We start from the raw sequence: 21,682 nt of genomic DNA, 5'->3' as shown, positions 1-21,682 counted from the left end.
AACGTCCTGAGAAAACACATTAATCCCAGTTTCATTTTATTTTTTTCCTTGGGTCGATTTGCAAAAAGAAAAACACACACCAATAAATACAGTTTAGAAAGGGGCAAGATAAGACACACAAAGCATTTTTTTAAAAAAAATCAAGACTCCTTGCACTCCATTCAGCTCCTCCTTTATTTCTTCTCAGGGCAGCCCTGCCCTCTGCCTGCCCCCAGAGCCAGTTTGCCATGCAGGGCTGGGCATCAGAGGTGGCAGCCTCTCCTTCTTCCTCACCCACTATCCAACAGCTGCCCAAGAGAGGAGGCTGGCAGCAGCAGCCATGGGACTGTCCCTAGAAAATCAGGACACTTGGAGGGTATTTTCCCCAGCCTCCTCGGAGTATCAGGTGCTGGTGTAGGTCTTATTGCCCCTCAGCCCTTGCTCCCGATCTCCCTGAACCAGGCCCTTTTGTTGGACAAGAGAGCTGTGTGTTGCCCTCTATTTTTATAACTACCTTGACAATCTCCCTCAGGGCAGGGCAGTGCCCCGTTGCCAGCACTGAAGTAGGATTCAGCAGCCGGTCCTGTCGGCTACTCTACGCAGAATGGGTGTTCGCATGGCACCGTTTTGTTCTTTGCCACGGACAGCAAAGTTCTTTGGGCCAGCCTTGACAGCCGAACGGATGGCCATTGCAAATTAAAGCTTTGCACAATCCACGCAGAGATATTCTAGTCGCAAACCCTGCCAATTCTTCATTCACAGGCATGGCCCAGCCTTCCCAGTGTGGCCGGGGAAATATGTTCAGTCGTCTTTGAAATTCAAGGACGCTCCTGTCACTCCTTGCAATGGTTGTCGGAAGGTGATGAGGATGAAAGGCTTTCCGGGGCTCTGCTCGCAGCGGAGGGTTTTTAATTTCCTTTTCCTTTGATTAGAAATTTGGCACAGGGTCCCAGGTCTGCATCCTGGCCGGCCGACCAACTTACTCGAGGGAAGCTTGGGAGATAGTAACTCCCTTGGCTTGAAATGCCGCGAACAAACCTGCGCGCCAATTCCAAGGTCAGAGACCCTTTTGTTTGGTGGGGGGAAAGAAAGAGCGTATCTTCTCTTGTTTTGACTTGTTGCTGCCGTTGTCTAATCTAAACCACTGGCCTTGTCATAAAGTAAAGCTGGTAGTGGGACAGGCTTTCTCAGTTTATGGGATGGAGAAGAGGGGCGTTGCAAGGCATCAGTTGGAGCCACGATAACAACCCAAAGTGACGGAGTGTTTTGTCAGTGCTCTCCCAACACGCTGGATTTTCATTTTGCTCTTGCAGGACTATCGATTGGCTCGGGCCTTGGGCAAAGACGATCATGGAAGCCTTCAATCCGATGCAGTACAATATCACCAGCGTGGTCTCAGAGACGATGCCAATTGCCACAGTCCCAGTCTTGCTCCTCATAGGCTTCCTGTTCCTGATGTGGACTTGTGAAGAAGCAACAACCATACCAGGTAAGTTCTTTCAAAGCAGAGGCTTGCATCCAACTTTTACTCAGAGAAGACCCATTGCAAGTAAAGGCTCTGAGATAATTGGGAAAGGGGCTGAAGCTTTGCATGCAAAAGACCCCAGGTTCATCTCCAGGCAGGGTTGGGAGAGACTACTGCCTGAATTGCTGGAGGGTTGCTGGCAGTCAGTGTAGACAGTACTGAACTTGATGGAACCATAGTCTGACTTAGGATAAGTCATATGTTCCTAACCATGTTCATGAATTTCAATTCGTTCACCGGTTACTGCATTTATACCCTGCCTTTCCTCTAAGGATCTCAATATTGCATCCATGGATCTTCCTTTCTTCATATGAGCTTCACAACAACCCTAGCAGGTAGGCCAGGCTGATTGGTGATGAAGGGCACAGAGTAGGAATTTGAGCCCACGTCTCCCAGGTCCAACATCCTGCGTCACACTACTCTGACTAACATTGAATGCAACCCATTGTGCATGAGATAGCCTATAATTTCCACTTTTAAATATATGCAGAAGACAGGGGAAAAAACCTCTCCTTCAAGGAGAATTAGAAATGGCAAATGAAAGCAATCATATTATAATCTGGGCTATCTTCTATTTTATTTGCAATTTTAAAAAAGTGCATAGCCTCTCTCAGGAGCTGAAAGCACATTGCAATTTGAATCTTCCCCTTCACACTTCATCCCATTAGAACTAATCTCCTCATGTTACTTGTCCCTGCCACTGATTCATCTGAGGCATGGGTTGACAAACTAAGGGCTGGGGTCCGGATCTGGCCCAATCACCTGCTAAATCTGGCCCTCGGACGGTCCAGGAACCAGCGTGGTTTTACATGAGTATAATGTGTGCTTTTATTTAAAATGCATCTCTGGGTTATTTGTGGGGCATAGGAATTCGTTCCTTTCCCCCCCTCCAAAATACAGTCATACTTCGGGTTACAGCCGCTTCAGGTTGCGTTTTTTTGGGTTGTGGACTGCCGAAACCCAAAAGTACCGGAAAGGGTTACTTCCGGGTTTCGGCAGTCGCGCATGCACAGAAGCGCTAAATCAAGCTTTGCACATGCGCAGAAACACCGAATTGCAACCCACGCTTGCTCAGACGCAGGTTGCAAACACTGCGGGTTGCAAACATGCATTCCGCACGGCTCACGTTCGCAACCCGGACGTCCACTATATAGTCCAGCCCCCTACAAGATCTGAGGAACAGTGGACCAGCCCCCTGCTGAAAAAGTTTGCTGATCCCTGATCTGAGGCATGAGCAGAGTGCTGTCCTAACCTTGTTTCCTTATAATCCAGTCCTCTTGCGTTCAGTGTTAGGACTGCAGCCTGAACTCTCGATGAACTCAGTCTCATTTCTGAGTAGACCTCTGCAGGATGCTGCTGTTAGTGCCTCGCTCCCAGTACATATCTATTGGCATTGGTGTCACTTTAATTGTTTGCTTATTTCCCATGTTCAGACAGGATTTTGCATATTACTGAATCACAGAATTGTGGAGCTGGAAGACATCCAGAGGGTCATTTAGTCAAACACGCTGAAATGCAGGGTTCCTGCTCACAGCCACCCTGATTGGGCTCAAACCACCAACCTTCTGGTTAAGAGCCAGATAGACCGATCCTTTGTGCCACCGGGATAAACTGGTCATAGATAGTCAGTCAGTTTCATGGATTGATGCCCTATTCAGCCAATGAAAATCACTGAGTGACCTTGGCTCGGTCACTGTCCCCAGCCAGGGCTGGTTTTTTTCAGTTGGAACTCACCGGAAGTCAGTTCCCGTATCTACAGTGATACCTCAGGTTACAGACGCTTCAAGTTACAGACTCCGCTAACCCAGAAATAGTACCTCGGGTTAAAAACGTTTCTTCAGCATGAGAACAGAAATCGCGTGGCGGAGGCACAGCAGCAGCAGGAGGCCCCATTAGCTAAAGTGGTACCTCAGGTTAAGAACAGTTTCAGGTTAAGAGCAGAGCGAACCTCCAGAACGAATTAAGTTCTTAACCCGAGGTACCACTGTACTTTGCTTTCAGAAGGTGCCTGTCTGAAATCCTGACGAGGTGCTGTCAGTCAATATCAGGGGTCAGAAAACTTTTTCAGCTGGGGGCCAGTCCACTGTCCCTCAGACCTTGTCAGGGGCCAGACTATATTTTTTTTGGGGGGTGAACGAATTCTTATGCCCCACAAATAACGCAGAGATGCATTTTAAATAAAAGGACGCGTTCTACTCATGTAAAAACACGCTGATTCCCGGACCGTCCGCGGGCCGGATGTAGAAGGCGATGGGGCCGGATCCGGCCCCCAGGGCCTTAGTTTGCCTACCCATGATATAGACAACCATGAGCTAGATGGACCTAGCTCATGGTGCAGTGGGTGCAGAATGCCGCGGCGAGGCTCCTTACGGTGTCCTTGCCGCGAGATCACATTCATCCAGTGCTCTACCAACTGCACTGGCTCCCGGTGGAGTACAGGGTCAGGTTTAAGGTGCTGGTTTTGATCTTTAAAGCCCTATGCGGCCTAGGACCCACGTACCTACAGGACCACCTCTTCTGGTATGCCTGCGGAGGACCTTAAGTTCCACAAATGACAACATTTTGGAGGTCCCAAGTCGCAAGTTGGTTAGATTGGTCTCAACTAGGGCCAGGGCCTTTTTAGTACTGGCCCCGACTTGGTGGAATGCTCTTTCACAAGAGACCAGGGCCCTGCGGGACTTGACATTTTTCCGCAGGGCCTGCAAGACAGAGCTGTTCCGCCTGGCCTTTGGTTTGGACTCAGTCTGACCCTTATGTTTCCCTCATCTTATGGTTTGATCTATGGGCTACTTTTAAAATGAGGCTGCTTTTTAAATTGCATTTTAACTTGTATTTTAAATTGGTTTTTTTCCCTATTACGTTTTTACTATAATTTTACTGGCGTTAGCTGCACTGAGCCTGGCTCTGGCTGGGGAGGGCGGGGTATATAATAATAATAATAATAATAATAATAATAATAATAATAATAATAAGTAATAACTATTAATAATAATATTGATATTATTATTTTTAATGGTGTGACTCTTCATAAGGCATATCCTTTGTTCCTGTGAGGTCCCTTCTGACCTGGTGTTTAACTCCCTCTGAAAGCCATACAAGTGAGTGGGACCTTGTAGCAGAGGATTACATGAACCAGGGTTGCTGGATTCTCATCTCCCATCAGCCCATCAATGGGAGAAATTCCCTTTCTCAAAGTGCCTGGTCCTTCAAATTTGGAATCTTAAACACCAGTGGCATGCAGTCAGTGGACCAGGGAGACTAGGCTAGCTCCCTGTGTTCTCGACACACACCTTTGTCATTCCAGGGTTGGGTGCCCCATTCAGACAGTGAAAATCACTGGGTGACCTTGGCTCAGTCACTGTCTCCCAGCCAGGGCTTTTTTTCAGCCAGAACTCTCAGGTGGGTGCCATTGCCATTTGAAGAGAACGAGGGAGGTGTTCATGGTGAGTTCCAGCACCTCTTTTTCTAGAAAAAATTTCACTGCTCCCAGCTTTGTCGCATCCAGCAAGATGATTCTGCCTACTGGAAACTCTGGGTGGGAGCCAGACTGAATTAGCTGCATTTATTTCTCAGGGAAACAAGACTTAAGATACCAGTCCAGTGTTGTGATCCCAGCACTTGTTTCTAAGCAAGCAAGTTTAGGATGGGATATTATCATTTATTAAATCTACCTACAAGAAGCACAGGATATATCAAAAACTCTAAACATGCGTACTTGCCAAGAAGCTATTTTAAATCTGCCTTGTAAAAATGTAAAGTAAGAGAAATCAGGAAGTCTGACACTGTAGAAGTTCGTGTGAGAGCATCACTTCATTGATCTCAGTGGAGCAATTTCATGCTGAAATGCATTTGGTCTTTTCCATTCTCCACAACCTGGAGAAGAGCCAATATCTTACACATTTGCCTCGCTCTGTTTTCAAAACATTGTCTGCATTTTTTCAAACCGCATTTGGAGCATATGACTGGGGCAACCTTGAGAGATCATTTGGCGTAAAAGGTTGCGGCATACTCTCAAAATAAACAAAGCAGTGAAACAAATGCCAGGCTGGATTAAACTAGCCCTCTCATATCCTTTCAATTACTGTAACAGTCTTACGGATGGGGAACCTATGTTGCAGGACTACAACTCCTATTGTACACAACAAGCTGCTTGGGGCTGAATTCTGAGTTCCACTGAGTTTTGGCTGGAGAAATAAGCCATGTGTATGCCACATTTGGGGCGTGGGTGGCGCTGTGGGTTAAACCACAGAGCCTAGGACTTGCTGATCGGAAGGTCGGCGGTTCGAATCCCCGCGACCCGGGGTGAGCTCCCGTTGCTCAGTCCCTGCTCCTGCCAACCTAGCAGTTTGCAAGCACATCAAAGTGCAAGTAGATAAATAGGTACCGCTCTGGCAGGAAGGTAAATGGCGTTTCTGTGTGTTGCTCTGGTTCGCCAGAAGCGGTTTAGTCATGCTGGCCACATGACCCAGAAGCTGTACGCCGACTCCCTCGGCCAATAAAGCGAGATGAGCGCCGCAACCCCAGAGTTGGCCACGACTGGACCTAATGGTCAGGGGTCCCTTTACCTTTACCTTATGCCACTTTTGGGGCATGGGTGGCACTGTGGGTTAAACCATAGAGCCTAGGGCTTGCCGATCAGAATGTTGGCAGTTCGAATCCCTGTGATGGGGTGAGCTCCCTTTGCTCAGTCCCTGCTCCTGCCAACCCTGCAGTTCGAAAGCACATCAAAGTGCCACTTTTACACACACACCCTCCCCAGAGCTCAATGTGGCATACATGGTTCTCCCTTCCCCATTTTTATCCTCGCAATAAGGGAAATTTTGAAGCACTGCATTGTTCAATTTATTTATTTATTTATTATTCCATTTCTATTGCACCCTTCATCCAGGGATCACAGGGTGGTTTACAATATAGCATCACAAACATACATAACATAAAAGGTAAAGGGACCCCTGACCATTAGGCCCAGTCGTGGCCAACTCTGGGGTTGCGGCACTCATCTTGCTTTATTGGCCAAGGGAGCCAGTGTATAGCTTCCAGGTCATGTGGCCAGCATGACTAAGCCGCTTCTGGCAAACCAGAGCAGCACACGGAAACACCATTTACCTGCCCGCTGGAGTGGTACCTATTTATCTACTTGCACTTTGATGTGCTTTCGAACTGCTAGGTTGGCAGGAGCAGGGACCGAGCAACGGGAGCTCACCCCATCGCGGGGATTCGAACTGCTGACCTTCTGATCGGCAAGTCCTAGGCTCTGTGGTTTAACCCACAGTGCCAACTGCGTCCCCCATACATAACATAGTAACAAACAAAATATTATATATGAATGGAGGCTACTGATAAAATCCGTCTCTCCCTCCCCCCTTCTTCTTTTAGGCCCTGGCTACTGTATGGGGATTGGTCCCCTTATTTCTCATTGGAGATTTCTCTGGATGGGTATTGGCAGCGCCTGTAACTACTACAACAAGATGTACGGTGAATTTATGAGAGTCTGGATCAACGGAGAAGAGACCCTCATTATTAGCAAGTAAATCTTTGATTTCTGAAAGTCTGGATGGAGAGTAACTATTGCTATTAGAGTGTCCAGATGTAAGAGGAAATTTCTTGGTATCTATCCTGAAAAAACAGTTGGGAAGTACCATTAAAAATAAAATAACCAAGCAGGTAGAAGAACAAGCCTTGCTAAAGCACAGCCAGCATGGCTTCTGCAAGGGCAAGTCCTGTCTCCTGAACTTTTCAGAGTCTGTTGAGAGTGTCAACAGCGGAGAGCATGAGGCGATCTGGTTGACATAATTTCTGCAAGGAAAGGGTGCTGCATTTGAGACTTCTTAGTGTTTGCATCTGGTTACTCTAATTTATTTATTGTGTATTTTGAGAGAACGTATATACTGATTAATTACAATGACATTATAGGTCTGATTCCTAGGGCACAACCAGGGGTGGGCTTGGGCAATCTTTTTAATATGGTGCCCTGGGTGAGGTCAAAATCTGGTACCCCAAAATGGATCTTCTCAATCTTGCACCCCCTTCGTGGGGGAACCACCCACATCGCCCTAAATCCAATACTGGCACAGCCCTGGCTAGATCCTTCTTCACTAGTTTTATGGAGCTGACTGCACTCTTTTTCCTGCTGACTTTCCATGGCAGTGAGAGGAGGATCTAAAGAGGAAAATTTGAAACGGAATCTTTCTCTGTGTAAAGAATAAAGGTAAAGGGACCCCTGACCATTAGGTCCAGTTGTGGCCGACTCTGGGGTTGCGGCGCTCATCTCGCTTTATTGGCCGAGGGAGCCGGCGTACAGCTTCCGGGTCATGTGGCCAGCATGACTAAGCCGCTTCTGGCGAACCAGAGCAGCGCACGGAAATGCCGTTTACCTTCCTGCCGGAGCAGTACCTATTTATCTACTTGCACTTTGACGTGCTTTTGAACTGCTAGGTGGGCAGGAGCTGGAACCGAGCAACGGGAGCTCACCCCGTCACGGGGATTCGAACCGCCGACCTTCTGATCGGCAAGTCCTAGGCTCTGTGGTTTAACCCACAGCACCACCCACGTCCCAGTGTAAAGAATACCAAGCTCATAAAGAGCAGTAGAAAACACTTCCTGCTTTTGTTGCAAGGGGCGCAATCTGAATCAGGGCTTCAGTGTGGGGGAACTGAAGCACTCCCCCCCCCACCAGCCACATGCCAGGATCCTAATCTAAATTAGGACCCCCGATGCTGGCTAGTCTGTAGAGATCAGAGAACACATCATAGATCATAGAATTGTAGAACTGAAAGGGACCCTGAGCATAGCTGTCAACGTTTCCCTTTTTTTAAGGGAAATTCCCTTATTCCGAATAGGATTCCTCGCGAGAAAAGGGAAAAGTTGACGGCTGTGAGGATCATCTAGTCCAACCACCTGCAATGCAGGAAAATACAGCTGTCCCACACGGGGACTGAACCTGTGACCTTGGCATTATCAGCACCATGCTCTATCCCACTGAGCTATCTAGGCTATCAGAAAAACCCAGCCTTCATAAGCAAATGCCTTGACTCATGTCCTATGTAGTTTTGTGCCATTAAAAAGTCACCCGCTAATTTCTGCAAAGCGCACCTCTGTTAAGAGATGGGAGGAGGCCAGGCCAGAAGTTGAGCGTTGTCTTGGTTGCATTTTCCTGCCCATGTGACAACCCAGCCTCATCACATTGCTTGCACTGTGGAGCTTTGCTGTTGACACCATGCTGATATTTCTTAGCTTTTAGCTCCCTCTTGAGGACATTCAGCTTCAGTTGCTGGTCTTAGGATAAACCACTGCAGCTGCACAAACAGAAAAATAATGAAAACCTGAATCGTACATTTTAATTTATTTCTGTTATTGGCATGATTTATTTGTGAACCATCTTTCAACAAATGTTCTCAAATGTGGGCTCTTTATTAGCAATTGCGGCAACTTATCTTTTTTGAAACTAACTTTTCTTTCGTTTCTTTTTTCTGTAACCTGGTAGTCACAATTAAATTCAATTTAAAAAAACAACAACGTGTAAACACTATGGGAAATGTGTGCATGTAAGTGCATATGTTTGTGAAAAGAACGTGCGGAAATGCATTGTATTGAAGAAAAATGCTTTACAGAAATGTTTGTGGAGAAACTTGTGCTAAAATGCTGAAGAGTTTTCATGACGTCTTCCCTTGGAAAAAAATAAAAATTGCAAACGGATGTGGAAGTGTGTAAAACTGAACATCAGATTGGAAAAATCAGAAACTGCCCCTTGCAGGGCGGAGGCCTCAGCAGATGTCTGATGAAGGTACTCCCAATAGCAGCTCACCCTTTCTTTGGAGAAAGCCAAGTGTACCCTCTGGGATATCCTTGAGGGGTGGGAACAAACCAGGCTATTGCCTCTGGTGATCCCAACTGCTGAGGTTCAAGCCCACCCATGTCTTCAGCCTCAACATCCCTGCCTAGCTTTCAGCATCTCTTCAGGTTTTGGATCTCGCAAGACTGCGATGGTCTGCAAAGATAGTGTCTGTGCTACAAAGTGACCCAAAATCTCACAGAAGGAGTTGTGTACAGCTGTTGTAATAAAAGACAACGTCAAACACTCTGCCAATCAACTTGTTATGTCTTCTTCTGTGCTGAGCTAAGAAATAAAATTTAAAAAATCTGTGGGTTTTATTTTGTTCCATCAGAGGAAGAGATTGGCCAGTGGCAATGATCTAACTGATAGCAAATTGCTGACATTGGGGGCGTTTGTTGACATGGGGAATATTGCATTCGTTTTCCAGAATACAACGCTAGGGCTCCTCTTCCTTTCATACTGCAGTACCTGTTGTGTCGTGGCCCTGTGACTTTTAGATTGATTCAGCGACGTTGCTGTTCCCCCATCATTTCTGCACATGTGCACTTCTGTTCTCCCACTTTCCCCCCATGAAAACTGCAGGAAATAACTGCATACTGGGATACTGTTTTCAATTTTGTCATTTTATTCCCATGTTAAGGGGGCTGCAAATGTGGTTTTTCACCAGGATTCAAATAACATGAAAATGAGTGACATGTGAATGTGGTCTTAATAGTCTTTTTCTGCTTGCTAGATCTTCAGGTATGTTCCACGTAATGAAATACGGGCATTACACCTCTCGATTTGGGAGCAAGCTGGGCTTAAAGTGCATTGGCATGCATGAGAATGGGATCATATTTAACAATAACCCAGAACTCTGGAAAGAAATCCGACCCTTCTTCACCAAAGGTAAGCTCTGGAGTTCCGGTTCTCCCTGTAGCATCTATTCCTGTTTTGAAAGTGCAGTCAGTCTGTGTCATTTAAATAAATAAGTAGGCAAGGATGGCTGCCATGCCAAATGAGCAAGAATAGCTCAAACTCAAGCAACGGCAAGTAGCTCCACTGAGATACTTCCAGGCCTGGTCTCAGGGTTCAGCATGGATGAGGACCTGCCCTGGGTCTCGGGGCTCAAAAGAGACCCTCACTGACTGGCCCAACCCAGCCAAACCACTGGGGCCAACCTGAAGTCCCAGATGCCCCTGCTGCCACTGTGCCTCAGTGGCTCCGATCACCTTTTACCCGTTCCAGTTTGTGTACCAGCTATGCCCATTCGTGCACAGGATAGCCTTGCCATGGAGGTCCATGTGATGATAACCTCACTGCTAGACTACTGCAATGTCCTCTGTGTGGGTCCACCTTTGCACCAGGTTCTGAAGATGCAGCAACTTTCATATGCAGCTGCCAGGGTGCTTATTGGGTCACCCGTTTTTACAAATATTACACCAGTGCAGAAGGATTTGCTCTGGCTGCCTCCTAGCTCCTGAGCCAAATTCAGAGGGGTTTTCTGCTGACACTAGACACCCTAAACAACTTGGGACCATTATAGCTAGCAGACTGCCTCCCCTAGTGCAGACCAAGCTGACCTTTAAGGATCTTCTGATGAAACCCTTCTGGTCAGTCCAAGGCTTGTTTATTGTCACTTGGTGAGGATGCAGAAGACATCCTTCTTGGCAAGAGCATCCTCCCTTTGGCTTGCCTTCCCTTAGGTAATTCATGAGGCAGAGATAGTAATTAAAAATTGTATATATAGTATATATATTCCAAAGTTTTCCTAGGCTTTGCCTCTTCGCTTTTAATCCCCTGTTGCCCCTGTTGCTTAGTTCAGTTTGGACAGTTGTGCTTTGTTTTTTCCTACCTTATTTTTCGCCCTATAGGACACACTTTTTCCCCTCCAAAAATGAAGGGGAAATGCGTGTGCATCCTATGGGGCGAATGCAGGCTTTCGCTGAAGCCTGGAGAGCGAGAGGGGTCGGTGCGCACCGACCCCTCTCGCTCTCCAGGCTTCAGGAAGCTATCCACAAGCCTGGGGAGCCCGCAGGAGTTCCCGCCGGGCTCCCAAGGCTTGCGGACAGCAGCCTGCAGCCCGAAGCCTGGTGGGAACTCCCGCACTCCGGGCTGGGCTGGCTTCAATTGGCAGCTTCAATCGCCCCTCCCCCATCGCCGCGGAACCTCGCCCCGGATTGGGAAGCTAATTGGCTGGCGCAGCGCTGCTGCGGCTGCTCTTCTTCAACGGGGGATACTGGCAAGCAGCCAGCCGAGGCTCCCTCTCCGCCCTGCTGCCCCAGGAAGCGGGGCGCCGCTGCGCAACGAGGCGAGGATGCGCCATCAGGGAGCTCCCCGCTGAAGAAGCCATGCAGGGAGCGGGAGCCGCAGAACCCGAGGCAGCGCACCCTGGGCTTTGGGCAGATGTCCGCAAGCCTTGGGAGCCCGCACCCTGCAGCCCAAAACCCTGGGGGGGATTTTTTTCTTTATTTCCCCCCCAAAAAACTAGGTGCGCCCTATGGGCCGGTGCGCCCTATAGGGCGAAAAATACGGTAGTTTTTAGGAAAGTGTATTGAAGGCCAGAGTTGTATTCATATGGTTGCTTGGAGACTGCTTAGAGATTTTTATTACATGAGGGGGTATAAAATTGTGTGTGATATTAATTAAAGGCTTAGTGGAGCCTAGTGCTAGCCCTAGAGACTGCCATTTTGCTTCCTTGTTTGGGCACTTCCCCTTGAAATATATAGCTCAGTACCAAACTGTCTAGACTATAAGGAAATTTGTGAAATTGCAGCTCTCTCTGGCCCGGGTCTCGTGCGGATGGTATCTATTTGTGTTGACTCAACGGCTGAACATTTGAACCAGCTAACGGAATCGGCTCCCAAGCCTGAATACTTCAACAGCCTGAATCTCATGAGACGTATCATGCTGGACACGTCAAACAGACTTTTTCTTGGGATTCCTCTTGACGGTACTGAAATTATCTTTCTTAGGCTTCGCCATGATTCCATAATCATCCCCTCTATTTCCAAAGTCCACTGATGAGTGTGGATGCTTATTTAGCCAAATCATCACTATCTGCACATAAGAGGGAAATTTGGGGAGATGTGGTGGAACCCCAAGAAAGGCAGAAGTACAAAATCTCTTTTTTTTTTGGTGGTGGGAGGGGATGTCGGGCTATGTACATATGAATGCATCCATTTAAGCCATTCAGTGCAAGCTCTACTCAGAGTCTCCTCTTCTCTGGCGATCACTCATAGCTGACTAAGATTGTCTTCCATGAACACAGTTTTAACGGTGAGTCCATAAGTGACTGTGGAGGCCAATTCTGGATCCACACATCCTTCCACAGTGGGGACACAGGTTTCTGGGCAGGAGTTGATCATGGTGAGGGTTCGCCAAGCGTGCCTTCCTCTTAGTACATTTCTCCCTTTCGTCCTGAGTTCAAGCATCTTCAAAGCCCATGACACCTTTGGTAAAGACTGTTCTCCAACTGGAGCGCTCGCAGGCCAGTGTTTCCCAATTGTCGGTGTTTATACTACATTTTTAAGATTTGCCTTGAGAGAGTCTTTAAACCTCTTTTGTTGACCACCAGCATTACGCTTTCCATTTTTCAGTTCGGAATAGAGTAGTTGCTTTGGAAGACGATCATCAGGCATCTGAACAACATGACCAGTCCAGCGAAGTTGATGCTGAAGAATCATTGCTTTGACACTCATGATCTTTGCTTCTTCCAGTGCACTGGAAGTAGTACTTTGAGTAGACCCATTGAACTTAATAGACATGACTTAGGTTAATTGGTTTCAATGGGTGTACTCTGAGTAGGACTGTTCACTACAACCCATTGTCTCCTTTGGGGTGGGTGGGCACAGTCTTGATGTCCCACTTAATGTGTGAGATTGTCAATTAATCCTTGTGCGTTTACTACAGACTTCCACAGCCTGGGGATCTGTGGATGTCTTGAGTTCCAGTTCACATCATCCCTGGCAATGGGCCATGCTGGCTAGGGATGATGGGAGTTGTAGTCCAAAATATTTGGAGGGCACTAGGTTGGGGAAAGCTGGTTTAACGTATCACCTGGCTGATCTTAGACTGGCTGAACCTACCGAAAAGAGTTGGGTCTCAGTTTTCCTTCCTAATTAACCATTTCAGTTGCCTGTTGAGGTCCTTCTCCTTCATTTGTTTTATTCATTGCTGCCACTTCTAGGTTTGTTTTTTCCCCTTCTCCACTGATAGGAAGCAATGCAATTTTCCTAAATAAGTGACCGAATTGATAGCTACAGGAGACCCCCTCTAAGCCCGGATGTAATTCCCTGCTTGGAATGGTACAGAAATTAAGATCCACTTCTCACCAAACTTCCCTAATCCACACTTTCTGGAAAAAAGAATACATGAATCAGAACCTAGCCTTACAATTTTCCAGAAGGATGTGGTTGGCCCCATCAATGGGTTGCTGTTCACGGTGTTGGAGCTTCTTTCCATTTATGTTTCTGTCTCCCTTGTCATTTGTGTGTCATTTCAGAAAACGAAGTTGTGCTTAAAATCCAAAACTACTTTGATGCTTGGCAAGCGCTGCTCCTGAAACCTGACATCTACTTTAAGATTTCTTGGCTGTATAAAAAATATGAGAAGTCTGCGTAAGTACCAGCAACAGCAGCAATTTTACTGAGAGTGGGCCAGGAGTGCTTGCCTTGCCTACACACCTACTCTAGAGTCTTCGTTTGTGGGAGGAGTAAAAAGTGCTTGGGTTGCAGTGTAATTGTGTGCAGTCTTTACACAGTTACCTGGGAGTAAGCTCAATTGAATACAGCGGGACTTACTTCTGAGTAGACAATGTAAGGCTCCACTTACAATCAAGGACTAAACGCTCCACGTTTCCTAAGAAAGCATTGCAATTAAATAATTTAAAGTAGATTGGTGACCTTTTCCTTCAAAATTATAGGAAAGGCTTTGAACGTCAGCATCACCATTTCTTACCTTTGGTGCAGGTATTTTATTTCCAGCAGAAACAGGACTCTGTTTTTGCATCTGCAGACACACATACACCATTTTTAATTGTTCCCCGAGATGTTGAGGGGAGGAAAAAGGGAAAGCGGGATATTCTGGGATCAAATCAGAAACCAGGATGGCTTTTGTAATTCCAGGACTGTCCCTGGAAAATCAGGACAATTGAAGGGTATGGTCTCCACAGGTTGTGAAAGGTTGGGGGGGTGTCTGTTTGGGTGTGCACGTCTGTGTCTGCAGTAGACAAATGTCACTTACATCCTGTTCAGCTGCAGTGTAGGTTGAAACATACAGGGCTGTCTGATTCTTACACCAAGGCACTGCAGGTACTAAGCGATATACTGGATTCCTTCTGTTTTAGGAAGGATTTGAAAGAAGTCATCGAAATCTTAATAGAGAAGAAACGACAAGAGCTTTTCAAACTTGAGAAACTGGAGGACCACATGGATTTTGCATCACAGCTGATTTTTGCTCAGGTGATTTTAAAAAAATAAATAACGCATGAAATGTAATTGATCACCTCACATTGGGGCACAAAACATGCTGCTTTTATAGAAAGTTCCTTTTTAAATTATAGAACAGATAGTTCATGTATCTTAAGAACTTAAGAAGCGTCCCGCTAGATGAGACCATGAAGAGTCCTGCTCCTCACCATGGCTGATAGCCAATGATAGCTAGATCCTCCATGAATTAGTTGGTGGCCATCGCTACATCTTGTGGGACTATGGCTCAGTATTATGTCTTCTGACATATAGCAGCTCTCAAAGTACTGAGCTTTCCCCTCATCTGCTACCTGGAGACATGGGTATGCCAGGATTTTTGTTGGGGGAAGGTAGTTGTTGAGCTTTCTTTAGGAGACCCATCAAAGTTGTAAGCTTTGGGGGGGATCATGGTGGGGGCATGCTTTTCAGGAATTTCTGTGGATCTAGTGGGGCCTGCCCCCTTGGCTATGGCCATGCTTGGAAGCACCAGGGAATGAAACCTGGGACCTTCTGCAGGCAAAGGATGTGTTCTGCCATGGACCTATGACTTCTCCCCACCTGTGATGAGCAAATTGCTTCATTTATTCCTGGCTTTTCCCACCACAAACACAGTAGGGATGGGAGAGAGGTGGGATTCCGTCGGCGAAATCGGTGAACCTACCCAATCCACACTTTCAGAAACAGTATGCAAACTGAAACGCAGCTGCATAGCTGTCAACCGTCCCTTATTTGGCGGGAAAGTCCCTTATCCCAGCGCCGTGTCCCGCTGCTGTCCCTTATTGATGATGTCCCTTAAATTTCCTGGGTTTCAAAGGAAGCAGCTCCTCTCCCTCCCTCCCTGCCAGCCAGGGAGGAGGGAGGCTCCAATAAGGAGTCTAAGAATGACTGGGAGGTGGAGCTTGCATGCCTTGTGCCGATCAAATCAGCCAGGTTGCCTGGGGACTTGCCTTTGCTCAGCGCTTCCCAGAGGAGAGGTGATGGTGGTTTTCCTTGCTGCATCCCCTTTGCCAGGTTGCTGCACTGTGGGAACCACCACTTGAGGGTTCGTTTGGCTGCTGGCTGGGCTTTCTGCCTTTGGCTCAGAGGGGCTCAGAGGTCGAACATACCTGTGCTCTGAAAATCCCTTATTTTGGCTGCTGATGCCTTATTTCCAAGTCCCTTATTTTCAAATCTGTAAGTTGACAGCTATGCGCAGCTGTCCTTCGGAATTTGCACTTTTCTCCTGCCAAGTAATGTGTACAAAAAGGCATATACTAGGGTAAAGTGTGCACAGAAATTGCATGCAAAAATGCATTATATTTGGGGAAACTGGCTTGCAAGAGTATGCATATTAGAAATGTTTATTTATTTGTTTTAAGACATTTATATGCCACCTTTTTTCTTCCAAGGACCTTAAGGTGGTGTACATGGTTCTCCACCTCACCATTTCATCCTCACACCAGCCCTGTGCAGTAGGTTAGGCTGAGAGGCAGTGACTGGTCCAAGGTCACCCAGTGAGCTTCATAGCTGAGCGGGGATTCGAACCCTGGTCTCCCAGGTCATAATCCGATACTCTAACCATTACGCCACATGTATATTAGGAGAACTTTGCACATAATTGCAGGTAAATTTCCACAAGAGCATTTTAAAACTTCTACATGCTGATGTGGAAATGTGGGGAGCTAGAGTTAAGACTGAGGGGAAAATGAGAACCTGAGAGAAACCAAAATTGAGTGATTTACACATTTCCAAAACCAACCAGCTGTTGGTCCTCTGATGCATTGATGCATTGCCCTAGACACACTGCCCTACTGAGTTTATTTTCTCACTGCTCACTGGTCTGAGTAGAATTTAACACTGTTGTTGGCAACCAAGTCTAGTAGCCATCATCTGCCCGTTCAATCTTTCAGAGCCGTGGGGACCTAACTGGTGAGATGGTCAACCAGTGTGTTTTGGAGATGCTGATAGCTGCCCCAGATACTCTCTCGGTGACTCTGTTCTTCATGCTAGTGCTGATTGCAGAACACCCTCAGGTGGAAAAGGAGATGGTGAAGGAAATAGAGGCTGTGATGGGTAAGCACTCAGTGACACTGGAAGAGAAGGGTGATTTCCCTAATGAACTAATATGTACTTTGAGCTAGGAAAGGTCCAAACTATTAGTGATCCAGAGATAATGATCCAAAAGTTTTCTGTAAAACCCCACTGAACACTAGGCTTGCCGCTTTAATTTGGCGGCAGTGAATAGAATGGCTCTTGTGCCTTTGATAACTGCTGGATGTTCAAAAATTAGACTGGATTATTTATTGTGATACTTTCTCTGTGGCATTCTTTTTTTATTATTGATACAGAAGGAAAAAGAGAAAACACAAATACCAAATTACACATAGGAAAAACCATAGACACAGAATTTTCTTAAATTGGTCTTAACACTAAAGACCCAACCTCCCGTCTATTCCATATTTCGATTTCATATTACTTATTGCCAATACACACTTTTATCATAATTAAACTTTTTCTTAATATATCTTAATTCTTATATCTGCCTTGCAACTATTACTGAAGTTCCTTGAATGCTGCAACAGAGTTTAAACTACTATATTTATATTTCAAATATTCTTTGAAAAGGGTCCCAACTATTAGTGATCCAAAGATAATGATCCAAAAGTTTTCTGTAAAACCCCAACGAACACTAGGCTTGCCGCTTTAATTTGGTGGCAGGGAATAGAATGGCTCTTGTGCCTTTGATAACTGCTGGATGTTCAAAAAATTAGACTGGATTATTTATTGTGATACTCTCTGTGTGGCATTCAAAGCACTCTGGAAACTTCCATTGGTGTGCAATGTTGCTACCCTTTTGCTAACTAACAAAAGCCGGAGTGGGGAACTGGGAATGGTCTCCTACACAGCTGTAGGTCACCTCACATCACAACAACATTGGGTGATCAGTTCTTGCCACTTTGGAGCCCTGACAATAAGCTGATGGCTGGAACTTCAAAGTGCTCAGTGCTGCTCTCTGCAAGCACCACCAGCTGATCATCATTTCAAGGGTCTCTCTACAGGATCGCTGATTGTTTGTGCTTGCAGAGGACTATGTATGGGTCTTTGAAACCCAACAGCCAGCTTAACTTCAGGGCTTCAGCACCATGGCTCTGTTAGTTTGGACTGTGCAGGGAGTTGGTTTTGTTTTGTTTTCACATGATTCTCCCACCTGCTATCTGCAGCGGTTCAGTCCCACAACAGAGACATCAAGTGAGGATGTAGTCTTGATAGTCTGTTTCTCAGAAGTGATCAGCAAGACTCAAGTTTTAGGTTTTTATACTGAAGCAAAATTCAAAAGCTGGCTTTAAAAGTGTACAAATGAATTCTGCAATTCTGCCGTATTCCAAATCTGTGCAGAAATGTCATTTCAGCTCTTTCTCAGTGGTGATGTCAGAGACCAGCTGTTTTATCTTACATGCTTCCTAAAGGTGACAGAGATATCCAAAGTGAGGACATCCCAAAGCTAAAAGTGGTGGAGAATTTTATTCTCGAGAGCATGAGATACCAGCCAGTCGTGGACTTGGTCATGCGCAAAGCCTTGCAAGACGATGTGATTGATGGCTATCCTGTCAAGAAAGGAACCAACATCATTCTGAACATCGGGCGCATACATAAGCTTGAGTTCTTCCCCAAGCCAAATGAATTCTCACTTGACAATTTTGAGAAAAACGTAAGTTTGGGGTTTGTTTGTTTTTAATTGTTTGAGGCTGTTGCTTCACTAGCATCAGTATCTGGTCTCTTCAAGTAGTTGCTAGGGCCCCGAGACCCCACCGCTGACATATGATCTGGGTCCTGTCTTATATAGGACAGGGAAGTTCTTGGTGATAAAATTAAGTCTAATAGGTAAAGGCAGACTTAGATATAAGTTCAAATTCAACCTTGCCACAAGAGCACGTGTGCCCACCAGTAAAACACTGTCCAAAAAGAATTTTGACACAAGATTTCTTTTTCTGTAGTGTTTTATCAGTGTATAGAAACTGATTCGTAATGGGAAGGGAGTCACACAAAAACTGCAGCAAACTGCATGTGCTCCAGAATTGCTTTTAGTAATTTCCCTATTTAATTTCTCCAGAATTTTGGAGTGGAACTCAGGGAAGAGTGAACTGGAAGGAAAATAAAGTTGTGGAATGGGGATGAACAGATCTCCCTTGGTGTGTGTGTGTAGTGTTTTGGGGTGTTGTTTATGAAATTTTTTAATTCTGACTTTTCTTTGAAAATTGTTTTTTTGTGAAGGTCCCCCATCGTTACTTTCAGCCCTTTGGATTTGGTCCCCGTGGCTGTGTTGGGAAGTTTATTGCCATGGTGATGATGAAGGCTATCCTGGTGACTTTCCTGAGAAGGTGCAGTATCCGGACTCGAAAAGACCAAGGTCTTAACCACATTCCAAAAAACAATGACTTGTCTATGCATCCAGATGAAAGCCAGCCATTGCTGCAGATGCTTTTCATGCCAAGAAATAATGTGAGCAACAACCATCATGATAAATAAAACAGCCCATGAAGTCTCCAAACACTGATTGTTTGGGCTACCCTAATGAAAACTCATTGGTTGGACTACACTGCTCAAATGAAGAATTCTCATCCATCTGGGGAACATCCATTCACTCATCCAATGAATAAATTGCTGGTGCAAGTGGCCATTTGATAGAACTCAGGTTCTGGCTGCCGTTTAGGATGGAGCACCATTTTTTTTGGTATACAAAAAAAGAAGAAGTTAACATTCATGCAAGGAGGACCTACAAGTATCTTTGCGAATTATTCTGTGAAGCTGAAATTGTGTGATGGAAATTCCTTTCTGCAAGAAGCACTGAAGAACCCATTTATGTAGGTCCATGGAGATGAGATGAGATAAGAATTATGCAAGAGGCAGCAGCTGGATTCTCGCACCACTGTTGATTAGGAAGCAGAAGTCAAATTTTGAGCTGCACCATGCACAGATAAGACTTCTTTGAAAGCAACAGAACAATGTAACTCTACTATGGAGTCATGAAGATTTCATTGACGGCTGTGCTTGCTGTCTTATCATGGCAAGCCATCCTGATTCACTTTGGGGTACAGCAAAGCACTGGTTTTCTACTTCTGTTTGATTTGAAAGAGAGGAGCACCCATATTCTCTCTGGACTTGATGAGTGACTTTCTCCCATTTGTTTTGTATGTTGTGGGGTGCATGTGTGTGGGGTGGGGGTTCGGGTCACTTTCACAGAACTATTTTTCCAGGCTGAGAGTTGGGTGAATACGATCTGGGTGCTTGCAGCGAAGCATATGGCCGCCATCTTTTCTTTGCCACTGCTAATGGCCAGAGCCAGGACGACAAAAATCCAGGTGCTGCCACATTCTGCAGCATAGGCATTCAGCAACTGCCTGGGCTAACTGGCAGGCCACAGATCTATGTTCTCCTGCCCTTTCTGGTTCACCACTGAAATGACAGGCTGGAACATTCCCTGGGCAGCAAATTTCCCCAGGGCTCCAAAATAACTATTTCTGGGTCAGCTGTCCATTGGCTCTCTCACATCTGGAAGGACTATGAAGGTTTCTGGATTTTGGTGGGACTTCTCTGGGCAGTCATAGAAGCATTCGCTACGTCTGATTCCTGGCTCAGAGTTTCCACCTTTTCGTGATGACTGCCTTCGGCCAGGCTTAGCCAACATGGTACCCCCATGGTCTACGTTCCCAGCAGCAGCCATTCAGGGCTCCTGGAAGGTGGGAGCTGAAGGCATTCCAGTCTTAAATTTAAAATGAAGTTCAAAAGGGATATCCATGCTACTGAGAAGACACTGTTCATGAATACCTTAGAATGGGAGAAGAACTAGGAGTTCCCTCTTCAAACCTCAGCCTCTTCACTCTTGGCTTCAACTCTGCCTCCCCTTTTCTCTCCATGCGTTGATTCTTAACTCAGCTTACCTCCTTCTTCCAGGACGAAGCTCAAGGAACAGCAAGTTGCTTGGTCCAAGAGTTGAACCTCTCCCTCCCCTTTATCCATCAGCCTTGACAGCAATGGAACTTGCTGTTTTTTGCCTGATCGTCCCTTGAGTGGCCCCACCTGGCCAATCTTGGGAGAACTCTGGCACCGTCTTCTGAGGTCCTTGCGGTTTTTGCTCTGTGTTGATGAACTGGACCAAACACATCCATACCAGATAGTACGCTGATTTCAAAGAGTTGTTGAGCTCTGCAGGACTGATTTCTGGTTCTTGTGATTTATTCTTGTGGTGTTGTTTTTTTCCTGACTCTGCATGCAAACATGTATGCCTAAACTGACTGTATGATCTCACGCTCTTGCCCTGGATTCAAGCACTGCTTTGTTGTGATCAGTTCCTGTGAAAGGTTTTGCTGACTTTGGGGATGACCTTGTTGTGCAGTGGCTGTTGCACAGATCAAAGCTGGGGGGGGGGCGTTTTCTAAACGTAGACACGTTTGCTGTGGTCAGGTTGCTTGCGAGGTATATTTAAAGGGCTTCTCAAAATCAGTTGCAGTTAACTGGTACTCTCCTACAATGTGGGGGTCATTATAAGGAGAATGTGATTTCCCTGTGACAATAATTTCACTGGTTATTGATCCAGTTGCGGGCACCATTCAAGGTACTGCTTACTTTGGAGTGGTAACAAATACTAGTCATACTCAGAGTAGAGTCACTGAAATTAATGGACATGACTAAACTACAATCCTAGTCTGATTTAACTGGGAGTAAATTGGGCTAGGATTGCAGGTGTGCCTTGTCTGTTAATTCAATGGGACTTAGTCTGAGTAGATAGCATAGCTGTCAACTTTTCCCTTTTCTTGCGAGGAATCCTATTCAGAATAAGAGAATTTCCCTTTAAAAAAAAGGAAACGTTGACACCTATGGTAGATGGGGCCCCACATGCCTGATACATTTAATGCTATA

The 21,682-nt window shown here is 46.0% G+C and overlaps 1 protein-coding gene across 2 annotated transcripts in view; it reads left to right on the top strand.

The window, feature by feature from the left end:
* The window catches only part of CYP19A1 (cytochrome P450 family 19 subfamily A member 1), a 41,750-nt gene extending 21,297 nt beyond the window's left edge, over nucleotides 1-20,453 (top strand). The window contains exons 1-10 of one of the 2 annotated variants that reach the window (XM_083586728.1): nucleotides 947-1,035; nucleotides 1,293-1,468; nucleotides 6,881-7,031; nucleotides 10,072-10,226; nucleotides 12,094-12,270; nucleotides 13,822-13,936; nucleotides 14,665-14,779; nucleotides 16,675-16,837; nucleotides 18,232-18,473; nucleotides 19,037-20,453. In XM_083586728.1, coding sequence (XP_083442854.1) covers nucleotides 1,330-1,468; nucleotides 6,881-7,031; nucleotides 10,072-10,226; nucleotides 12,094-12,270; nucleotides 13,822-13,936; nucleotides 14,665-14,779; nucleotides 16,675-16,837; nucleotides 18,232-18,473; nucleotides 19,037-19,291 — 1,512 coding nt within the window. In that variant the 5' untranslated portion in view covers nucleotides 947-1,035; nucleotides 1,293-1,329 and the 3' untranslated portion in view covers nucleotides 19,292-20,453. Of the gene's footprint in view, nucleotides 1-946; nucleotides 1,036-1,292; nucleotides 1,469-6,880; nucleotides 7,032-10,071; nucleotides 10,227-12,093; nucleotides 12,271-13,821; nucleotides 13,937-14,664; nucleotides 14,780-16,674; nucleotides 16,838-18,231; nucleotides 18,474-19,036 lie in introns of those variants that run through there. The other variant, XM_083586727.1, reaches the window with a different exon arrangement.
* The last annotated feature ends 1,229 nt before the right edge of the window (nucleotides 20,454-21,682 follow it).

The sequence above is a fragment of the Podarcis filfolensis genome, assembly GCF_964270895.1.
Source record: "Podarcis filfolensis genome assembly, chromosome: 14".
Classification (NCBI taxonomy): domain Eukaryota; kingdom Metazoa; phylum Chordata; class Lepidosauria; order Squamata; family Lacertidae; genus Podarcis; species Podarcis filfolensis.
This window is presented reverse-complemented; position numbering and strand designations above follow the sequence as displayed.